Genomic DNA, 18,822 nt, shown 5'->3' with positions numbered 1-18,822 from the left:
GCCAAAAATGAGATGTAAAGTCTGTGTTTTGGTATGATGGGTGTACGAAGTTCATGATCAGTGTGAGCTTTTGGCCATGCTTTTACAGGGTACCAATGTGTAAAACCATGTGGGTTTAAGTGCATTATTGCACAATCAAGGGAGCAGCAGCTTGTTCATTTTTCCTCCTAAAAAGATACAGTGCATCACAATGCTCGAAAAAACCACTAACATTTTAATTTGGATGAGTCTGAGGGAAGCACGAAATGTGAACCGAACAGGCAAGAGTCCAGGGTCAGATCAGATATATAATATTTTGCAGTTTGGCTTCGTAACTTTAGTTACTCTCATGGAATATTCAAGGCATGTTCATCATCTTCATTGTCTTGACGGTCCGAGAATCTAGATTAATGTATGCTAGATGTGAGGAGATCTAGGGTCTTATAGCCTTGGGTTGCCATCACATTTCTTGGTCACTTGGAGCTGCAATGCAGGCAGTATATCTTGACCATGCTTGTTTGGTTACAAGAGCATGCCACACCCTTTATGTAGAGCAGTGAGGTACAAGCTTAACAGAGCAATCTCCACATGTGACTTGGCCTAGAGTCTAGGGAGTGTTCTACCCTTTTGTTGAGCATGGGAACATCTTTAGCGGCCCTTTGTGTTCCATTGACCAGCTAGAGACACTTTTAATCATGCTGCCAAAATAACCTTATGGGTCAAACCGCTCTAAGATTTGCCTGGTCCATTCTTTCATATAACAAGAGTCTATATTCGAGTGTCTTACATAAAAAATTGTTAGGATTGAGCCAAGCATTTGTTGACATAGATCATGATCCATAAGGCTATTGTTTGAGCATTTCACATCAATTGACAAATCCTCACCTTACGAATGTGAAAAATATTGTGGCGAATACTTTTGGTGAAAATTTTAAAGGGTTATGTTGGGAATTTTGGCAAAAGTTGAGGGATACTTTTGAGAATTTCAGCAAAAATGGAAGGTTTTTTTTTTGAGAACTTAGCCCAAAGGATATTGTTATTTTATAATTTTCAAAATTTAAGAGGTAATTTGGAAACTTCCACAAAAATTTCTGGCGAATTTTTGTGAGATTCAGCTGGCTATGGAGGAGAGAGGAATGAGAAACAATAAATAATAGATAGTGTGAGCTCAAGAGAGTGTATTAGCTCAAGATTGTACGACAGAATGAAAGTACAAAGTACAAATGAGTTCTAAGGTTGGCCTAACCACACTCCCACACCCTACTAGAGTTGGATTAACTTAGCTCTGGAGTCTAGTGTCACTATATAGAGCTGCTCTATGTGGAGGGTCTAGGGTATCATTTTCTTTCAGTGAACAAGATTTGTGCTCTTGGTTTGTGTCATGAGGGCATGTATTTTTGAAACCTCACTTAAGATGTGGATTAATTTTGCCTTCCTTCCGTGGATGGGTGGCAATTCCCTAATTACAACTTAGTTACAACAGTAACATTTATTACAAAATTGAGAAATGTAAATTAACTTACAATCTTGGACAATGGACACCTTGTTGTCCCCAAAGATGGAGCCTCTTTCGGTATTTATTTAACTTAATCGAAGAAAAAGTTAATGTAGAATGGGATTCTCCCAATCCCTTTCGGTATTCCAACTCCCCTTGCTATCCAAAATGACTAGCAAGTCTTCAATCTGATTTGCCCCTTGATTCGGGTAGTCAATTAGCCTTCACCCGCTTTGATAGAGATGGGAAATGCTCCAAATTTATCGATTTGCTGGTCCCTCCACTTGAATTTGACTAAAAAAAGCTTCAGCTCTGTTGAATCCAAGTCTTGGAGCTTCCAATTTCTGGCATGCTTTCCGAGGCTGTTGCTAAACCCTAATTTCTGTTGCAGATTAGGGTTTACAGCAGAGAAATCTGAAATTTCTCAATCTTTGGTGATCCCAATGCTGTAATCTTTGGAGCAAGGCTGTAGAAAGGCTAGGAGATGAGAGAGAATGTCGAGGAGAGAGAAAATTCAGACTTTCTTCGTGAAGAACTGAAGAAAAACTGTCATTTACTGCTGCTGCCCTGTCTCAATAGCTTGTAGATGTTGCCACCTGCTGTTGATTGGTCTTCCCTTGCTTGTATCTGGTGCCAGTTGTTGGTCTAGGTCATTTATTTGGTAAAAAAAAGTGTTAGTTGGTGACACTAGAGAAGTGGTGTTTAATGGTATCTAACGTCAATCTGATGGTCAAAGATGACGCAGAGACACTTGGAAATAGAAGTTGCCAAACCAATTTAAGTATTAGCTAATCAGAATTTTTTTCAGGGCATTGAAATAATTATTAAATTAATTTTCAGTATTTTAAGACTGAAAATTAATATTTAATTATGAATAATGCGAGAAAAACCATTTCGGAAGGCTGCCACTTGTCAAAAATGCCCATGCAAGACTAAAAAACCTCTTTAGAGGCTCGAGAGAGGCATTTTAGTGTATTCAGGTTGCAAGGGAGAGGAAGAAGATGTTGCTGGTCTGATTTGCAACCATTGGAGGATCTTTTGAGGCAGCTGAAGTACTTGTGCGATATAACTTATAGCAAACATTCTGTGATTTCCTTGGGTCCTAGGCTCGTAAATTTACTCTAATCCCACTTACACGTTACATGTGCAACATTTACTTAACCATGTGATTAAAAATTAATCACATGTTAAGCGAGGTTTCAAAAATACATACCCTCATGATAGTTTGACAATCGAGTTTAATAAGGACCCTTTCGAGTTCTTGATGGTATATCTCAACGAGTTCTTTGTGTAGGACATGAGGAGAATGGACCCTAAAAGATGCCGTTTTCTTTTGCCTTTTCTTCTCTTATTCTTTCTTAATTGGGGTGAGCCACGTGCCATGTGTATCTTGTATTCGTGGTAAGCAACATAGAGATGCTATTTTCAACAAGGCTTCAGGACTTGGCCTTGAAGTCCGAAGCATCCTCACATTTTAAGGATTGGTTGATCTTTGAAGAGAACAGGTCTGGTAGGAAACTCAAGACCCTGTGTTTCGACAAGGGAGGGGAGTTTTATCCCAAGAGCTAACTTGTTTAAGCTTTGCTCTAGTGTTGAAATTGTATTCAGCTGAGCATTACAACAAGAATGTCTTTAGATAGTGAGATGGGATTAAGCAGGAATGATGCATCTCAATCTGAAAATTCACGGAGTGTTGGAGAAAATGCAATTCCCAATCTTGGACAAGGCGCGTAGCATGGACAACAAGCTGATAATGTTGATTTAGACCAAAATATGGGTCCCTATAGGCCTTTTTACTAGTGGTGAAGATGACTACACTTCGTGTTTTGTTTGCTCTCATTGCTTCCTTTGATTTAGAGTTGGATTAGATGGATGTGAAGACTGCTTTTCTTCATGATGACTTGGATGAAGAGTTGTACATGAAGGAGCCATAAGAATTTGTTATTCCAGGAAAAGAGCATTTGGTTTGTAAGCTGAAACACAGCTTATATGGGCTGAAACAAGCCCCTAGACAATGATACAAAAAATTTGATACCTTTATGCTCAGCCATGGATTTAAATGCAGTCATGCAGAGCACTGCTTATACACTAAAAAAGCTGATGATGGAAGCCTTATTGTGCTGGTTTTATATGTGGATGACATGTTGATTGCAAGACAGCATAAGAAAAGGCAGTTGAGTTGAGCCTTCTCCATGAAAGATTTGGGGGCAACTGAGCACATTTTGGGCATACGCATTAAAAGAGACAGAGGGCAACATTTGTTGTTTCTCTCACAGGACAAGTACATCAGCAAAGTACTTGACATGTTTAAAATGGCTGATGCTAAGCCTCTTGGTGTACCTTTACCACCACATACAAAGCTTAGCAAAGCTGATTGCCCTAAGGATGATGTAGTTGCTAGTGCCATGAAGGGTATACCTTATGTATCGACTTATGGATCTTTGATGTATGCCATGGTTGCAACTCGCCCTGACATTGCTCATGCAATGGGAGTTGTTAGTAGATTCATGTCTAACCCTGGTAAGCCACATTGCAAAGCAGTGAAATGTATCTTTCAATACTTGAAAGGTACTCAAGAAAAGTGTATATGCTATGGAAAGGGTACACTAGAGTTGCAGGGATTTTGTGATTCAGACATGGCAGGAGATCTTGACACTAGAAAATCTACCAATGGGTATGTTTTCACTTTGGCTAATGGTGGTGGGGCTATCTCTTGGTGTTTAAGATTGCAGAAAATTGTGGCATCGAGTACTACAGAAGCTGAATATATTTCAACCACCGAAGCTTCTAAGAAAGCTATTTGGCTTGGCCGTCTGGTCAAGATTTTGGTCTTTCTTCACGTACTCCAGTGCTTGGTTGTGATAGCCAGAGTGCAGTATATTTGGCTAAGAATGCCATGTTCCATGCACATACCAAACACATAGATATTCTGTATCACTTTATTCGACAGGTCTTGGATGATGGTCTTGTCACATCGACTAAGGTCAAAACCCAAGATAACCTTGCAGATGTTATCACTAAGTGTCTTGCAAAGGCTCAGCATGAGCATTGCATTCATTTAGTGGGAGTTGGTTAGCTTAAAGGCACCACTTTGGGCCTTTAAGTGGGTGTAAAGTCCCTTCATCTTCGTGTATACAGTTTTACAGGTATGAACACACCCTTATTGTACCTTGTACCCTAACATATAAATACGTTCTTTTATTCTGTGTGTACCATCACAAACAGTACACTTATCTCTGCGTTCACTCTCTCTAACTCTCAGCTCAGCTCTGTGGCTTACGCCTTGATCTCGCACTCCATTGGGCGCTCTCCCGTTCAATTAGCGCAGGGGTCCGAAGCATTGCCTGATGCTCCTGGGGAGGCAGCACTTCCACTTCTCCAATTGTGGGCAGCTCTCGTATGTAGTGGATCTCGGATATATTTAATATGCATCCAAGGTGTTGTGTTGACAGTATGTCTGCAATGGGTTCACTACTCTGTGTACTAGTCACTGTTAGATGTATGCACATGAGTATGGTTGTTAGGAGTATGGTTGTTATCGCGGCTCCAAGACTATACTTTTGCATCAGTTTGGGATCAATTTATGATCAGTTGGGCATGAGCTTTTGCCTTAGTTTTGAGATCAAATTTTGATTAGTTTCAATTCGTTTTTTGATCAGTTTGAGAACCGTTTATGGTCACTTTGGGATTAGTTTTGCATCAGTGTTTGCATCAATTGTTGAATAGTTTTTGCAATCAGTTTGTGATCAGTTTGAGGTCACATTTGCAGTAGTTTGTGATCAGTTCTCAAATCAGCAAATGATCGGTTTATGATTAGATGATGCTCAGTTTTCAATGGTTTATAGATGGCTCCATGGATAATGTCATGAGGACATGTATTTTTGAAATCTCACTTAACATGTGGATTAATTTTTAATCACATGGTTAAGTAAATGTTGCACATGTGAGGTGTAACTAGGGTAAGAGTAAATTTACGAGCCCGGGACCCGAGGAAATCACGGGATGTCAAAGGCAAAAGTTGCTATTCCATAAGTGTCAGTTTGGTGATACTAGGGAAGTGGCGTTTAATGGTACCTAACGCTAATCTGATGGTCAAAGATGGTGCAAAGACACTGGGAAATGGAAGTTGCCTAGCCAATTTAATTATTGGCTAGTCAAATTATTTTTCAGGGCATCGAAATAATTATTAGATTACTTTTCAGTATGTAAAGAATAAAAATTAATATTTAATGGAGGGACTAGCAAATCAATGAATTTGGGGCATTTTCCATTTCCATCGAAGCGGGTGAAGGTCAATTGACTGCCCAAATCAAGGGGCAAATCAGATTGAAGACTTGTTGGTCATTTTGGACAGCAAGGGGAGTTGGAATATTGAAAGGGATTGGGAGAATCCCATTGTACATCAACTTCTTCTTCAATTAAGTTAGATAAATACCGAAAGGGGCGCCAATTTTGGGGCCAATAGGGTGTCCAATGTCCAAGATTATATGGTAAAGTGTACTCTTCAGTTTTCGAAATTTGTTAATTGTTGTAAATAGTGCTTAATCAGGTTATTTACCATCCTATCCGAGGAGGAAGGCTGGTTACAGATAGCAACATGTGAGTAAATGCTATTGAGAGTTTCAGCCATGGTTTATGCTGAAAATATGCTTTATTGTGATTTTGAAGTCAGAACACTTGAGAAACATGAGTTATGGATATATCCAACTGGTTTCTAGCAACATTTATGGGTTGTTTTTAGATTTATGTCGTGTTTATGCAGGCTGGAAATTTTTAGTAAGGTTGGGACATGTGGCATGGTTAGACAACAGTGACCAATGTTGTGACTGTGATGCCTTATGGAAATTTTAGTGCAGTATACTTTTTTTTTGGTACAATGGAGTGCAATCGAGGATGATTGCAGGGATTTCAAGGGGGAGGTCTGTTATGGGGACATGAAATTTTTGGATGCTTTGCTTTTGCTAAAGACATTTGAGTAATTTAATAATGAAATGTGCAAGGTTGTTTAGCATATGTGATACACATGGCAGTTATTTTAAGGTAAGAGGCCAAGGACCTCGAGAATGCAGTGGGTGCCAAAAGCAAAAGTTGTAATGAGTTATGCCTAATAGATATTAGGTGGTACTCGGTGTTAGATTTGGGCCTAGTAGATCAATTTATTGGCCACTAATGTTAGTGGTGACATTAGAGACTAGGCATTAATTAATTAATTAGTGCTAGTCTAAGGGTTAATAATTGCTTAAGGATACTTGGAAGACAAATTGACTTGGCCAATTTAATTATTGGCTAGTGAAATTAATTTTTTGAGGACTAGAATATTTATTAAATTAATTTTTAGAATTAATATTTCGAAAATTAATTTAATAATCCGGTTGATGTTGAAAAATGAGATTAGAAGGTTGCCACTTGGTAAAACTTATCCATGCAAGTGGAAAAAACGTTTTTTGGGGTTGGTGAAAGTCTATTCCAGCCATTGTGAGAGAGAAAGAGGTTGTTAGAGAGCAAGAAGATACAGCTGATGTGATTTGCAGCCACCATGGACCAGGTCTAGAGCTAGTGACAGCAATTTGGAGCCCTCCGAAAGTAGGTGATAGCAGGCCAAGGTTCTTCTGGTATAGGTGACAGCGTACAGGAGGGGACAACGGTCTTTTTGGTGGTACTAAGCTGTAGGTGACAGCTTCCTTGGCTGGTTGAGCAAGGCAGCAATGGTTTTTTAGCATTTCTCGTGATGAAACTCTAAAATTTCTCACACACCTCGTAGCCATCTCTCAAGTTATCTCAACAATTTCCAACAGTTTGAGCCATTAGAGGAAGAGATTTTAGTCAATCTTTGTTGTGAATCCTAATTTACAATAGAAATTAGGGTTTGACAGCTGCCTTGGGATCTGCGGTCTTTTTGGTGGTACTAAGCTATAGGTGACAGCTTCCTTGGCTATTTGAGCAAGGCAGCAATTGTTTTTTAGCATTTCTCGTAATGAAACTCTAAAATTTCTCACACACCTCGTAGCCATCTCTTAAGTTATCTCAATAATTTCCAGCAGTTTGAGCCATTAGAGGAAGAGATTTTAGTCAATCTCTGTTGTGAACCCTAATTTATGATAGAAATTAGGGTTTGACAGCCGCCTTTGGATCTGTGCTTAGAATTGAGGGCCGAGGACTTGAATTCCAGTAACTGAAATCGAGGAATTTTAAGGAGATTCAAGAGGCCAACCATCCAATATTAGATTTGGGGCTGAATTTGTCTTTCAAGGAGTAGGGTGCAGGCTAAACTCCGAGTAAACCAAGGGGCAATTGGTTTGGAGGCTTGCTGGTTAGTTTTGACAGCAAGAGGCATTGGGATTAGCAGAGGAGATCAGAGGATCTTAGTTGTACTTCTTCCATTTGCAATATAATATAAAGAAATGCAAAGGGCACCAATTTTGGGGCCAACAGGGTATTCAACGGCCAAGATTAAAGTGGTAAAGTGTGCATTTTCAGTTTACGTGAATGTATGCTTGTTGCAATTAGTGCTTAATCATGTTAATTACCATCCTATCCAAGGAGGAAGGTTGGTTTCATTCCTCCTCAACAAGAGGCCAGTTAACTCCACAAATGTGAGGGCTTGCTGTATCCCTCTTAAAGACAAATTCAATGAAGTGTGAAAATCAAGATAAGACTCTAGAAGAGAGTTCAGGGTGATGTTGATCATCTTCTCATTGTCATCATCTTATCAGTATTCAGCAGTTGCTTTCTTAAATCTTGAATGTAAGTAAGGTGATCTATTATAGTATCATCCTTATCCATGTGTGCATTTGCCAATTCTCTTCTAAAGTAAGAGATTCTGGCCTCATTTCGTGCTACAAAAATCTCCTTAGGGATATCGTAAGATGCCTTCGAGGTCTTTCAAGATCGACTATGAGGTATTATCTCCCTCTTAACTAAAAGAGCAATCAAAGATAAGGCCAGTGCATCTTTAGAGTCCCATTTCCTTTATCCATTTGTAGGAGGAATGTGGGCAGCAGTAGGTGCCCTCTAACCCCTTTGAGGCATTTGAGGGGCAAACTCTCCCCGTCTAGCTGAATCGCTAGTCACGAAATCCAAAAGACCCTTGGCAACAAGTAGATTGCGAACCATGAAACTCCACAAGGAGTGGTTGGTCATTGGTGTCATCCAATTTGTCCTGCTGAGTGAGGACACCCAAAATGTTGCCACGGTCATTATGATCTTGTTGAGCCATTGCTGCAATAAAGTGCACAAACTGCAACCAAACACTTCCGAGCTGAAGTGCAAAATGTACTCACATGAGTACCAAGATCCCAACATGGGATAAATTATGCAATCACAAAACTGTCCAAAACTGTCTCAAAGCAAAATCTGCCTGTAAATGCCTTGAAAAGCACGCCAAAACTATTTAGATCAGTAATACATTGCTGTGCCTCAAAATGTGTCAAACAGCAATTGAATGCTGTACTTGCACCTGCTTGCTGCTTTGGGATGCGCGAAGCTCAAAAGCCCCAAATTTCCTTGTAAAAATTTCGAGAAATTGAACAGATTTTATTCTTATAACTTAGGATTCGATGAAATGTTGTTTCAGGATGTGCATAGATAGTAACCAGCAATTAGATTGCACCTCAGGATTTGTGCCGAACCCAAAGATGGCAAAAGGCCCAAATTTCTTGCAGAAATCTCGAAGAAATTGCCCACTGTTGGCAATTTAGGTAGAGATTTACGCATGGGACTTCAAATCAGGAAAAAGGCCCAAATTTTTGGGTGTCTTTACCTCCTCGGGAACTGTGTTGGGTGATCAATCCAAGGGCTGTAGGGTGGTGGTGCAGTTGTTAGAGCAGGCGGCGGGCTGTGTTGTGGTGGCAGAGGGCGTCAGCAGCTGGATCCAGTACACGTGCAGTTATAGAGTGGCAGAAGAGGCTAGCAAATTGGGCGGTGCTGGTAGGGACTGGGCCCGCGGGCTGGAGGAGTAGATTGGCGCTGCTGCTAGTGGTGCAGGCAGCTCTGGCAGTGTTGGATGCAGAGTTGTACAAGGTGATGGGAGTAGTTGGGTGCTGCTGGTGGCATGGATAGGCAGCTGGTTGGGGCAGCGCTGAGGCAAAGGCACTGCTGGTGAAGGCGGGGGAGCAGCAGGCAGATTGGGCAGACAGGGCGAAAGTGGTGCTAGGCAGCATGCAGCTGGTGGAGGCAGCTCCTCCTCCCCCTCTGTGAGAGCGGAGCTGAGCGGGCTGCAGCACGGACCATGAGCGGGTGGCATCAGTTGATGGTGACGAGATGGAACCTGCACGTGTGGCTCTGATACCAAATGTGAGATTCTGTTGGTTGTAGGGACTGGTTAGTCCTCTTTGTATTCAGTTTTCATTCAGTTCAGTGCAGATTTTGTCCTTCCATTTTCTTCTTTCATTATAGTCTTTCTCTTCTCTTCTCTCTCTGTGTTTGTGTCTCCTCTTCCATTGTGCACTCTTGATGCAGGGCTAAATGCAGAGTCACAGGGAATCACCATTTTGGGTCCATTGTCCCGTTCCATGTGCCCATTTCCTATCCCTGTGCTGTGCACCTATTCCATGGGGCCATATAGTTGCGAAGAATGGAAATTCATGGCCATTCCCCTGTCCTTGTTCCTCATTCCTGTTCCCCATCCAATGTGGCTGTCTAAATAAAGGCTATGACCGCACAGGTGAGAGGAAACTAGGGTGGTGGTAGTAATTGTGGCCAAAGATAAGATTAGGCAGCTTCAGTTCTCTAGGACATTTTGGTTATTCTGATAGTGCCTATGCTTGAGAGATGTCCTAGTGCCTATCCTAGCCAGAGCTGATTAGCTATAAACTTGGGCTTGTCTGATGTCTTACTGCCTTGCTTTCCTTGGTTCTGAGAACCCAAACAACATTGGTGAATAAGATTGTCTATGTGTAACACCTGATGTCTATGGCAAATGGTGGATTCAAATTTTGAGTCCCTCAGTTTTTTGTAATTGCAGCACAAGGGAATGTAGCCATAGGCCTTCAAGTTGCTTTCTGCATGGGAAGCTTGGATTGAGCTTACACTTGCATCTACATGATAAGCCTTTCATTGCTTGAGCTTAACTTGAGCATATAGTAAACATTTGATGCCAGTTACTCCTATTATCTTTTCAAACATCTTGCAAGGTTCTGCTTTAAACTCATTTATGGATTGCATTGCTTGAGCTTAACTTGGACATATAGTAAACATTCAATGCTGGTTGGTCCTGTTATCTTTTATGTTTCTCAAACGTCTTGCAAGGTTCTGCATTTGAAGTTAATTACTGGTTGACTTGCTTGACCTCAACCTTGGGCATATAGTAAATGTTCAATGCTGGTTGCTCCTAGGATCTTTGAAGTTTTCAAACACCAGTCTTCTACTGTTTGCATTGGTTGAGCTTAGATGAGCTTAGATTGGACATGTAGTAAACATTCAGTGCTGATTGTTCCTATCATCATCTTTTATGCTTTCAAACATCTTGCAAGGTTCTGCCTTTGAAGTCGTCTGATTGCTCCCATTACCTTTTACGTTTTGAAGCAACTTGCAAGGTTCTGTGTTTGAAGTCATCTGCTGGTCGCATTGCTTGCTTAACTTCGGCATATAGTATGTGTTCAATGCTGTTTGCTCCTATTATCGTTTACATTCGAACATCTTGCAAAGGTTCTAAAATGATAAAAGATGTCTTGAAGGTTTGAGGGGCTTGCATGATATTTAAAACCTGTGGCTGCGTTGTGCTGCGTTGTGCTTCTGTGTTTTCTTACAGGTGGTCACCAGCTTGGCAGATCCATCAGCCAATATAATCTTTGGAGCAGTAGTGGATGAAAGATACAATGGAGAGATCCATGTGACCATTGTTGCCACGGGTTTTTCTCAGACATTCCAGAAGAGTTTAATAGATCCGAAGGCAAAGCAGGAGGCGGATGAGGCCAAGCCTTCCGAATCAAATTGGAAGAGACCATCACCTGTGTCTGCAAGACCATCACAAGGTCTTGGTCGGAAGAGTTCCTTGTAAAGCTACTTGCAGGGATGTAGATCTTTGTTGTTGAATTCACCTAAGGATAGTTCTTTGAGCTTTTTTGAGCGTATTTCTTTTAGCAATGTTGTCAGAATGGTCTGTGTATGCGTTCATCCCTGGAGAGCTTCACCTCATTAACAGGGTAAGTGGGCGAGGGCCAGAAACAAATAATTTTCAGAGGTCACAATTGCCCAATTGAAGGCAAACCAGGGAATAAAAAGCATGAATATGCTGTGCCAGAAAACGGACAACTCTCTCTCTTTTGCAACCACTTTACCCCACCTCTCTCTCTGCCCTCCTTTTGGAACATTCACGATCTCATACTCATTCCAACACCTTCACGAGACTGAATCAAAACCATTTTAGAGCTCCACCCCCACGATCTACCTGACTAATCACAACATTATAACAAATCAAATCAATAGGCACCTCGACTAATTGCTTGACGTGTTCCCTATGCCTGTGGCCTACACCTTAGAACTCGATTTACTGATCTTCATTATCCTGTTGGAGCCAATTAGAGGCCTTGGATAGTAGATCAAGGATATTGATCATCTTGCTATGATGATAAGGCTTGGATCAACGCAATAGAAAGCTTCTTCATGTACAAATTTGCTCTCTCTCTCTCTCTCTCATATATATATATATATATATAGATAGTGTTCCTCAGCACTAATTTCTTATTCCCAACCATGGACCTCAAAACATTCAAGAAGTCAAAGAGAGGTGCTCAAGGGTTCAAACTTCATTCTAGCTTAGTGATGCATTGTACGAAGTCCATTGGCTATATGAGCTACATGCACAAGAACCCAAGTTCATTGCTGTAAGTAGAGTGGTCACAATTGAGGTTGCACAAGGTGAGCAAGATCCTTCTTAGCCCAATATCCCAGCTTGAAGTGGCGATTGTTGTCCAAAGGCCCAAGAGGAGAGCTACGTGTTGGATGGAGTTTGGTATGGTTGCTGCAATTGAAGATGTGGAAAGTGGGATGTCTTGAAGAGTTGCTGGTTGCCACTATGGAATGAGTCAATTTGCATTGGATGCATGGTTGGAAGAGAGAAGTACTAAGAAGCACAAAGAACCATCTCCCACATTGTAAGAAGAGGAGGAAGAATCAGTTGTTCAATGGTGCTTCAAGAAGCAAGATGTTGATCATGGGGTCACCAGTCAAGGTCCCATCTCATACATGGCACTAGCTTTAGCCATTGGACATGTCCATCTTTAAGCCAATTAAGATTGCCTTCAAGAAAGGGCCCAAGGAGATTTGGCAATTGAAAAACCATGATGTAGCAATGAGCAAGATTGATATTGGGGGCATTGCTTCAAGAGCACTATACAAGGCCATGATAGTTGGGAACATAAAGGCTAGATTTAGGGAAATGGGCATTTGGCCTCTCAATTGAGATGCACTTAACTTTTCTAATCTCCCTTGTGCTCACATGGCGTTTGTGGTCATGGGTGTCACCATGAAAGAAAATGTTGATGCATTGGATAGTCAACCATGCAATGACATGCCCAATACACAAGACATGGGGAATGAAGAATAGGCTATTGCTACTGCATTGGTTGATCTTTAGTTGCAAATGTTAAGCATGCTTGGGTTAGTGGATAGTGTTGCAGCACGTCCATGTCCAATGTGCAAGCTAGGTTAGGTGAAGCCCTTCCACGAACATTGGAACTCCTAAATATGCCTTGTGCTAAGGTGTGTGCAAGCCCGTAGGAGAGGCATTTTGTGGATTACACCATTTCACGTGCATTAACCTCAAATTAGCACATTGAAAGCTTGAAGGCTAAGATCTTAAAGTGAGAAGAAGCAGAGAGATCAAAGAAGGAAAAGGAGTAGCAAGCCAAGAAGAGAACTGAGCAACTTGCCACTGCAGAGGCAAAGAGATGACAAAAGAGGGAGTAGGTTGCTTTGCGGCAAGCTCGCAAAGAGTGGGGGTGCCAACAAGCCATGTTTGAGTGTAAGCTACAAACTGTCTTATGGGAAACATAGGCTATGAGTTGTCCTATGGGAAGGACAATCCATTTTTGTTTTGGATTGAAGGCCTCTTGCTTTGCCATCTATATATTCATCTCAAGCAAGGCTTACAAAGCATAGAGCTGCCAAAGCACATTGTGTAACGACTGCTTGCTCACTATGGGACTGCCACTATCCCAGGCAATGTTTTGTAACCTACTTGTAGGCATCTAATTCTATCACCTACAATGTTTTGTATGGAAAGCTAACTTGTTGGTTGTAGCAATGTCAATCCATTTTGTATATAGCATGTTTAGTCCACTATTTGTGCAACAACCTAATATGAAGTTAACGTTATCCAATTTATCTAGTTATGCCTCCCTTCTATCTCTACATGCATGTAAGTGAATTGAAAGCCAATGAATGAAAATGGAGCTCAGAATGAGCAAGTCTCACATATTTTAGTTTGTGTTACCCTTATTATTGGAATCAGTCTACATACTCCCTGATGTAATCTCAAATAGTAGTCAAAGCCAGGTATGCATATTTCTGTATGCATTTGTGATGAAAGAGCGAGTAAATATATTTTGCAAAGAGTAATCAAAATATGATGTGATCATGTAGAGAAATGACAAAATAATTAAATATATAGGTTTTGCATGCATTTGTAGCGACTCACAGTGAGATCAATCTATATGCATTTGTAGACGATGCTTACTAGTTTACAATTGTCTTAAAAGCTGATGGATTTGTGAGGTTCCAAATAAGTTACTACATTATTAAACCAATTTCCAAATAAGTAGTTTGTATGCATTTGTTGGCCTCATTAAAAATATTCAAATACAGCTACAAAGGATGTGTATGTAGCAGCTATGATACATTATGCATGCAACTACAATACATTGTTTATGCAACAACTACAATTTGAATGCATCGATTAGCCTCATTAAAAGTATTCAAATGTAGATATTCCTTATTAGAAGAATGGCCTTCATCACTCAATACAATTTACAACAACATAGAGGAAATAACGAAGGAGAGTTTTCTTGAGTGAGATGATTCGTCATTGGAGCATTAGGCAATCTCCATTTGGTGCACTGCATGTGGGTTTTAGGGTGCTCTCCACACTCTCACATGCATGGCAATGAAACAACATAAGATCACTAGTGAGCCTCCATGTGGCAAATAATGCCCATTTTTAACTACACGTTTTTGGAAATTACCTTTGGTTTTGACCCCCCAAAAGATTAGGTGCCATGTGGCAATGGAGCCCATAGCAAAGTTGCATGGTAGGGGCACATGGAGGATGCCTCCCATGCACCCACATGATGTCTATTGTCCTAGCAACCATGTGCATTTGGATGGGCATTTAAAATGACCTTATACTAGCACACCTACTTAAATTTTTTCTTTTGAACAAAAATAGAAACATTTTTTCACTTTATAGTGTCAATCATACACATGCATGCCCATGCACACATGATATCATTTTCTAATCCATATTGCATTGAAGTAGCCATCGTTACATGAGTACACATGCTTCCCACATAGGGAATGGAGCAATACTGTGGTATGAGATTCTATGAGGAAAGCGAACTCATACATGACTTCTCAATATTCCTTGACTCATTGAAGCATATAACCAACTTCAATGCACTACCTAGTCTTTCCTAAAGCCAAAGTTGTATGATAATATATGATGTGAACCTTGTGTGCCACCCAAATAGTTGAATTTGGGGGAGATCTTCGAGCATGAAGCACAATGGTTTAACTTAGCTCGATACGTTGTAAAAAATGGTGACATGGCATCTTGCAATACTAGGAAATGTGTCAAGTGTTCTTAAGCATCTACTCAAATGAGACTTGGTGGTAAACTTGTGAACCACAATTTCCTATAACTATCATGGATTCCATCATTTGGCACTTATATATCAACCTCTACCAAGTCCAATTGTCTTCCCCACTTGATTGTAAACTCCCCATGACTTCAACACTACCTCTAATGTGGTACACCTAGTAGTAAACTACACCACATAAGATTGATAGATCATTCAAGGATCCAAAAGTAGCATTGCTCTTTTGTCTGTATCGTTATAGTCCATTCTCTAGGGCATGTCATTAACATAGTGCTTGTATAGGGCGTTTCTCCACACATGGATTATGCAAATAGTCACCCTGATTCACAAATCAGCTAATGAGTCCATGGAATAAGGGAATTATAGGATGTTATGGTTAGATTTATGTTAGCTAAGTTATTTTAAGTTGAAGTACTTGGCCAAATAATTGAGCTAGAACTTAAAGACTTGGCAAAGGCCTTTTGAGCTCTTACACAAGCTCATGTTTGTAGTAATTAGATTATTATATTACCTTGAGCAACCTTTATGAGTAGAGAAAGACATAGGGCCATTGACCTTATATTTCTTTGTGGATTTTCATGGAGGATTTGATCTAGTGCCATGGGGCTAGCTTCTCCATAGGCTAAGATGCTTCAGATACACATTGGAGATGATATGGGAATTGTTGTACTGTATGTGAGTGGTGGCGTGAGTTAGATGCCCATAGAGAGCATTGTGGGGTGAAAAAGTGGGGGTGAAGCAATTTGTTATTTGTTCTATACATAGACAAGATTACCGAGTTGATATACAGACGAGGTGGAAGCAATTTGTTATTTGGACTATATTGCTTTATACTAATGGCATGATTCTAAGATTCAACTAACAAGTAGGATTACAACAACTCATGGATGCATTAGACAATTTGTGCACATAGAGATGGCTCTTAAGTGGGTTATATGAGAGGCAATGATCATATATAAAGGTATGTAGGTGTACATAATAGATTCATGTATACTAGGGAATCATGTTTATCAATAAAGGAAGATGCTTTTCATTAGATATGTGCCACAAGACATGCTCACACATGCGTATGTTCCACATGCATAGATGGTGTGGGAATGCCACTAGGCGAATTTCCAAAATGTTGCAAAAAATGATGGCCTTTTTATACAATAATAAGGACTTGGGATATGGTGTATAAAATACTTGCATGGGCTCTAGCCTTTCATCTTATGATTGGAGACAAGTGGAGAGACCTTTGGTTCTTATGATCTCCAAGACAATTCATGGAAGAAACTCAATGGCACATGAGATCAGTAGAGCACGACATTAGAAGAATTTTGAGTTGATTTTTGGCATTTTACGTTGGTGATCCTCTAAGAGGCAAACATTACATAGAAAAGCTTTTTCCTTCTTTAAAAACTAGGCATCCTCTTGAAAGCTATCCACCTTTTGGTGTTAAAAATGTTGAGTGGAGGACCAAAAGATGCCCTAAAGGCCCACAAAGCCATGTGTGTAGAAGAAAGTAGGCTGTGTAGTTCTACCCTCTTTTGCACAAACGACCTTCTAGGCTTTGGTTGATTGTAGCTATTCGGATGCTCCATTTCAATGTTTCAAATCTTAGTTTTTGGGGTTTGGACATGCTTAGATGTAGTAGTGGTGCCAAAACACCAAAATATGCTTTCGGGAGATTTTATTATTAGAGTATCATCACACACCCGTGAAATCGGGGTATGAAGGTAGTACAAGTGGCTAGGAAAGATAAGAGATGCAATCATCGCTACTAAGAATGAGAGTGAGAGGAGTATTAAACTTTTCGATGTTCATTATACTATGAGATCAGGGGGAGATACCATTTCTACTAAGAGAATGTTTTGGTATAATTAAATGAGTGATTAACTATCTTGGTTAGAGATGCCTTAGTCCTTTTCTCATAGATTTTCAAAGGCATGGAATGGGCTTTCTACACACATAGAGATAGAGATCTTAACCAGAGGTCACCAATGTTGGGGTAAAGGCGCCTCCGCCGTGCCGCCCCGTGTATTACTACACTGACAGTACTTGCCACTGCACACTGCAGGTGGCGGGCGCCCGTCACGTCACTTTATTCTTTACATTCATTTTAGTGACTAGTAAATAAAGGAAGGCCCGGTCACACATTGTGACTGTTGGAGTTCCCATTTCTTGTCTCTCTCTTTCTTGCTCTTGCTCTCCCGCCATAGCTCGTGTGCAAGCTTCGATCCTTCTCACCTTTCAACTGGTATCAGAGCTTGGCTTCCTCTTGCTCGAGCTCGACTCGGTGCTTCTCTATCTTCGCATCAACTCCCTTCACGCATTGGGTCTCCATCCCGGCAGCCATAGCCGATCTCCCAAGCTTCGGACACTCCGCGGCTTCCCGAGCTCCCTCCCGGCATTGTTGGGCTTCTTCAGGGCCTTGCCCTTGAGGTATTGCATCAGAGTTTGAAGGGTTTTACTTCAGTTCTCAATTTTAAACAGGTGGAAGAAGAGGGGCAGCCATAATTTGAAACTTCAAAGCTCCATATCTCCCTTGCCCTTTGCTTTGGGCATTCATGGCTTTGTTGTATGCCCTCTTTGGGGCCTCTTTGAGCCTCCCATCCACACCAACATTGCCACATGGAGCAGCCACTTCCCAGGACAGCCTGCGCTGAATTTGCGCTAGATTTCTGCCTGGCCTACTCATCAAGTTTTCAGCCTATATGCCTTGGCTCCTAAATGAGCACTTAAATAATGGTTTCTAGAAGGCATTTGAGCTACTTTGAAAGCCTCTTTAGGCCTTGTGCTTGGCATTGAAGCTTTGGGGCTGACATTCTCTGATTTGGGACTGTCATTTACTATTATACAGTGCTGGAAATAGGGCAACCACACTTGGCATTGGCATTTGATGCTTATACTCTACTTCGATTACCTTGTTTGATGCCCGTATGCGGCCTACATGATGCCTTGTGCCTTGGAAATGTATGCACATGATTATGCCATGATTTTGGCCTGAAATACTGGCTGATTTGGGACTGTCATTTACTGTTATACAGTGCTGGAAACAGGGCAGCCATACTTGGCATTGGCATTTGATGCTTATACTCTACTCCGGTTACCTTGTTTGATGCCCGTATGCGGCCTACATGATGCCTAGTGCCTTGGGAATGTATGCACATGATTATGTCATGATTTTGGCCTAAAATATTGGCTGAAATTTCTCAGTTTTGACAGTCAAACTTGGCTGTAATAACAGTGGGCTGAAAGGTACTTTGGATGCTTTGTCACTTACCTATTGGTACCGGATGTATGCTTTGGGATTTGCCATCATGTATTTGACATTTGGGGACGACTTTGAGCTCATGTTTGAATCTATGGAATGTATTTGAGCTACGCATAAGCTCCATCTTGGTTGGTATTCATTGGCATTTGGACCGACTTGGCATGCTCTTGGACCGCTCATGCCTCATGTCTATGCTTGACAGTTAGGCTTCATACATTACATGCTTTGGTTCGTGATATATGCCGCTTGGTTCGTCTATGCTTTACCGACATTGGGAG

The 18,822-nt window shown here is 40.9% G+C and overlaps 1 protein-coding gene across 1 annotated transcript in view; it reads left to right on the top strand.

Annotated features, from left to right (window-relative positions):
* The window catches only part of LOC148031174 (cell division protein FtsZ homolog 1, chloroplastic-like), a 42,711-nt gene extending 30,993 nt beyond the window's left edge, over positions 1-11,718 (top strand). The window contains exon 6 of the mRNA XM_087684711.1: positions 11,223-11,718. Coding sequence (XP_087540837.1) covers positions 11,223-11,471 — 249 coding nt within the window. The 3' untranslated portion in view covers positions 11,472-11,718. The remainder of the gene's footprint in view (positions 1-11,222) is intronic.
* The last annotated feature ends 7,104 nt before the right edge of the window (positions 11,719-18,822 follow it).

Source organism: Lygodium microphyllum, chromosome 9, assembly GCF_053477565.2.
Source record: "Lygodium microphyllum isolate KBCC chromosome 9, Lygodium_microphyllum_v1.1.10, whole genome shotgun sequence".
Taxonomy (NCBI): Eukaryota; Viridiplantae; Streptophyta; class Polypodiopsida; order Schizaeales; family Lygodiaceae; genus Lygodium; species Lygodium microphyllum.
Note: the sequence above shows the minus strand (reverse complement) of the source record. Positions and strands in the feature narration are given on the sequence as shown.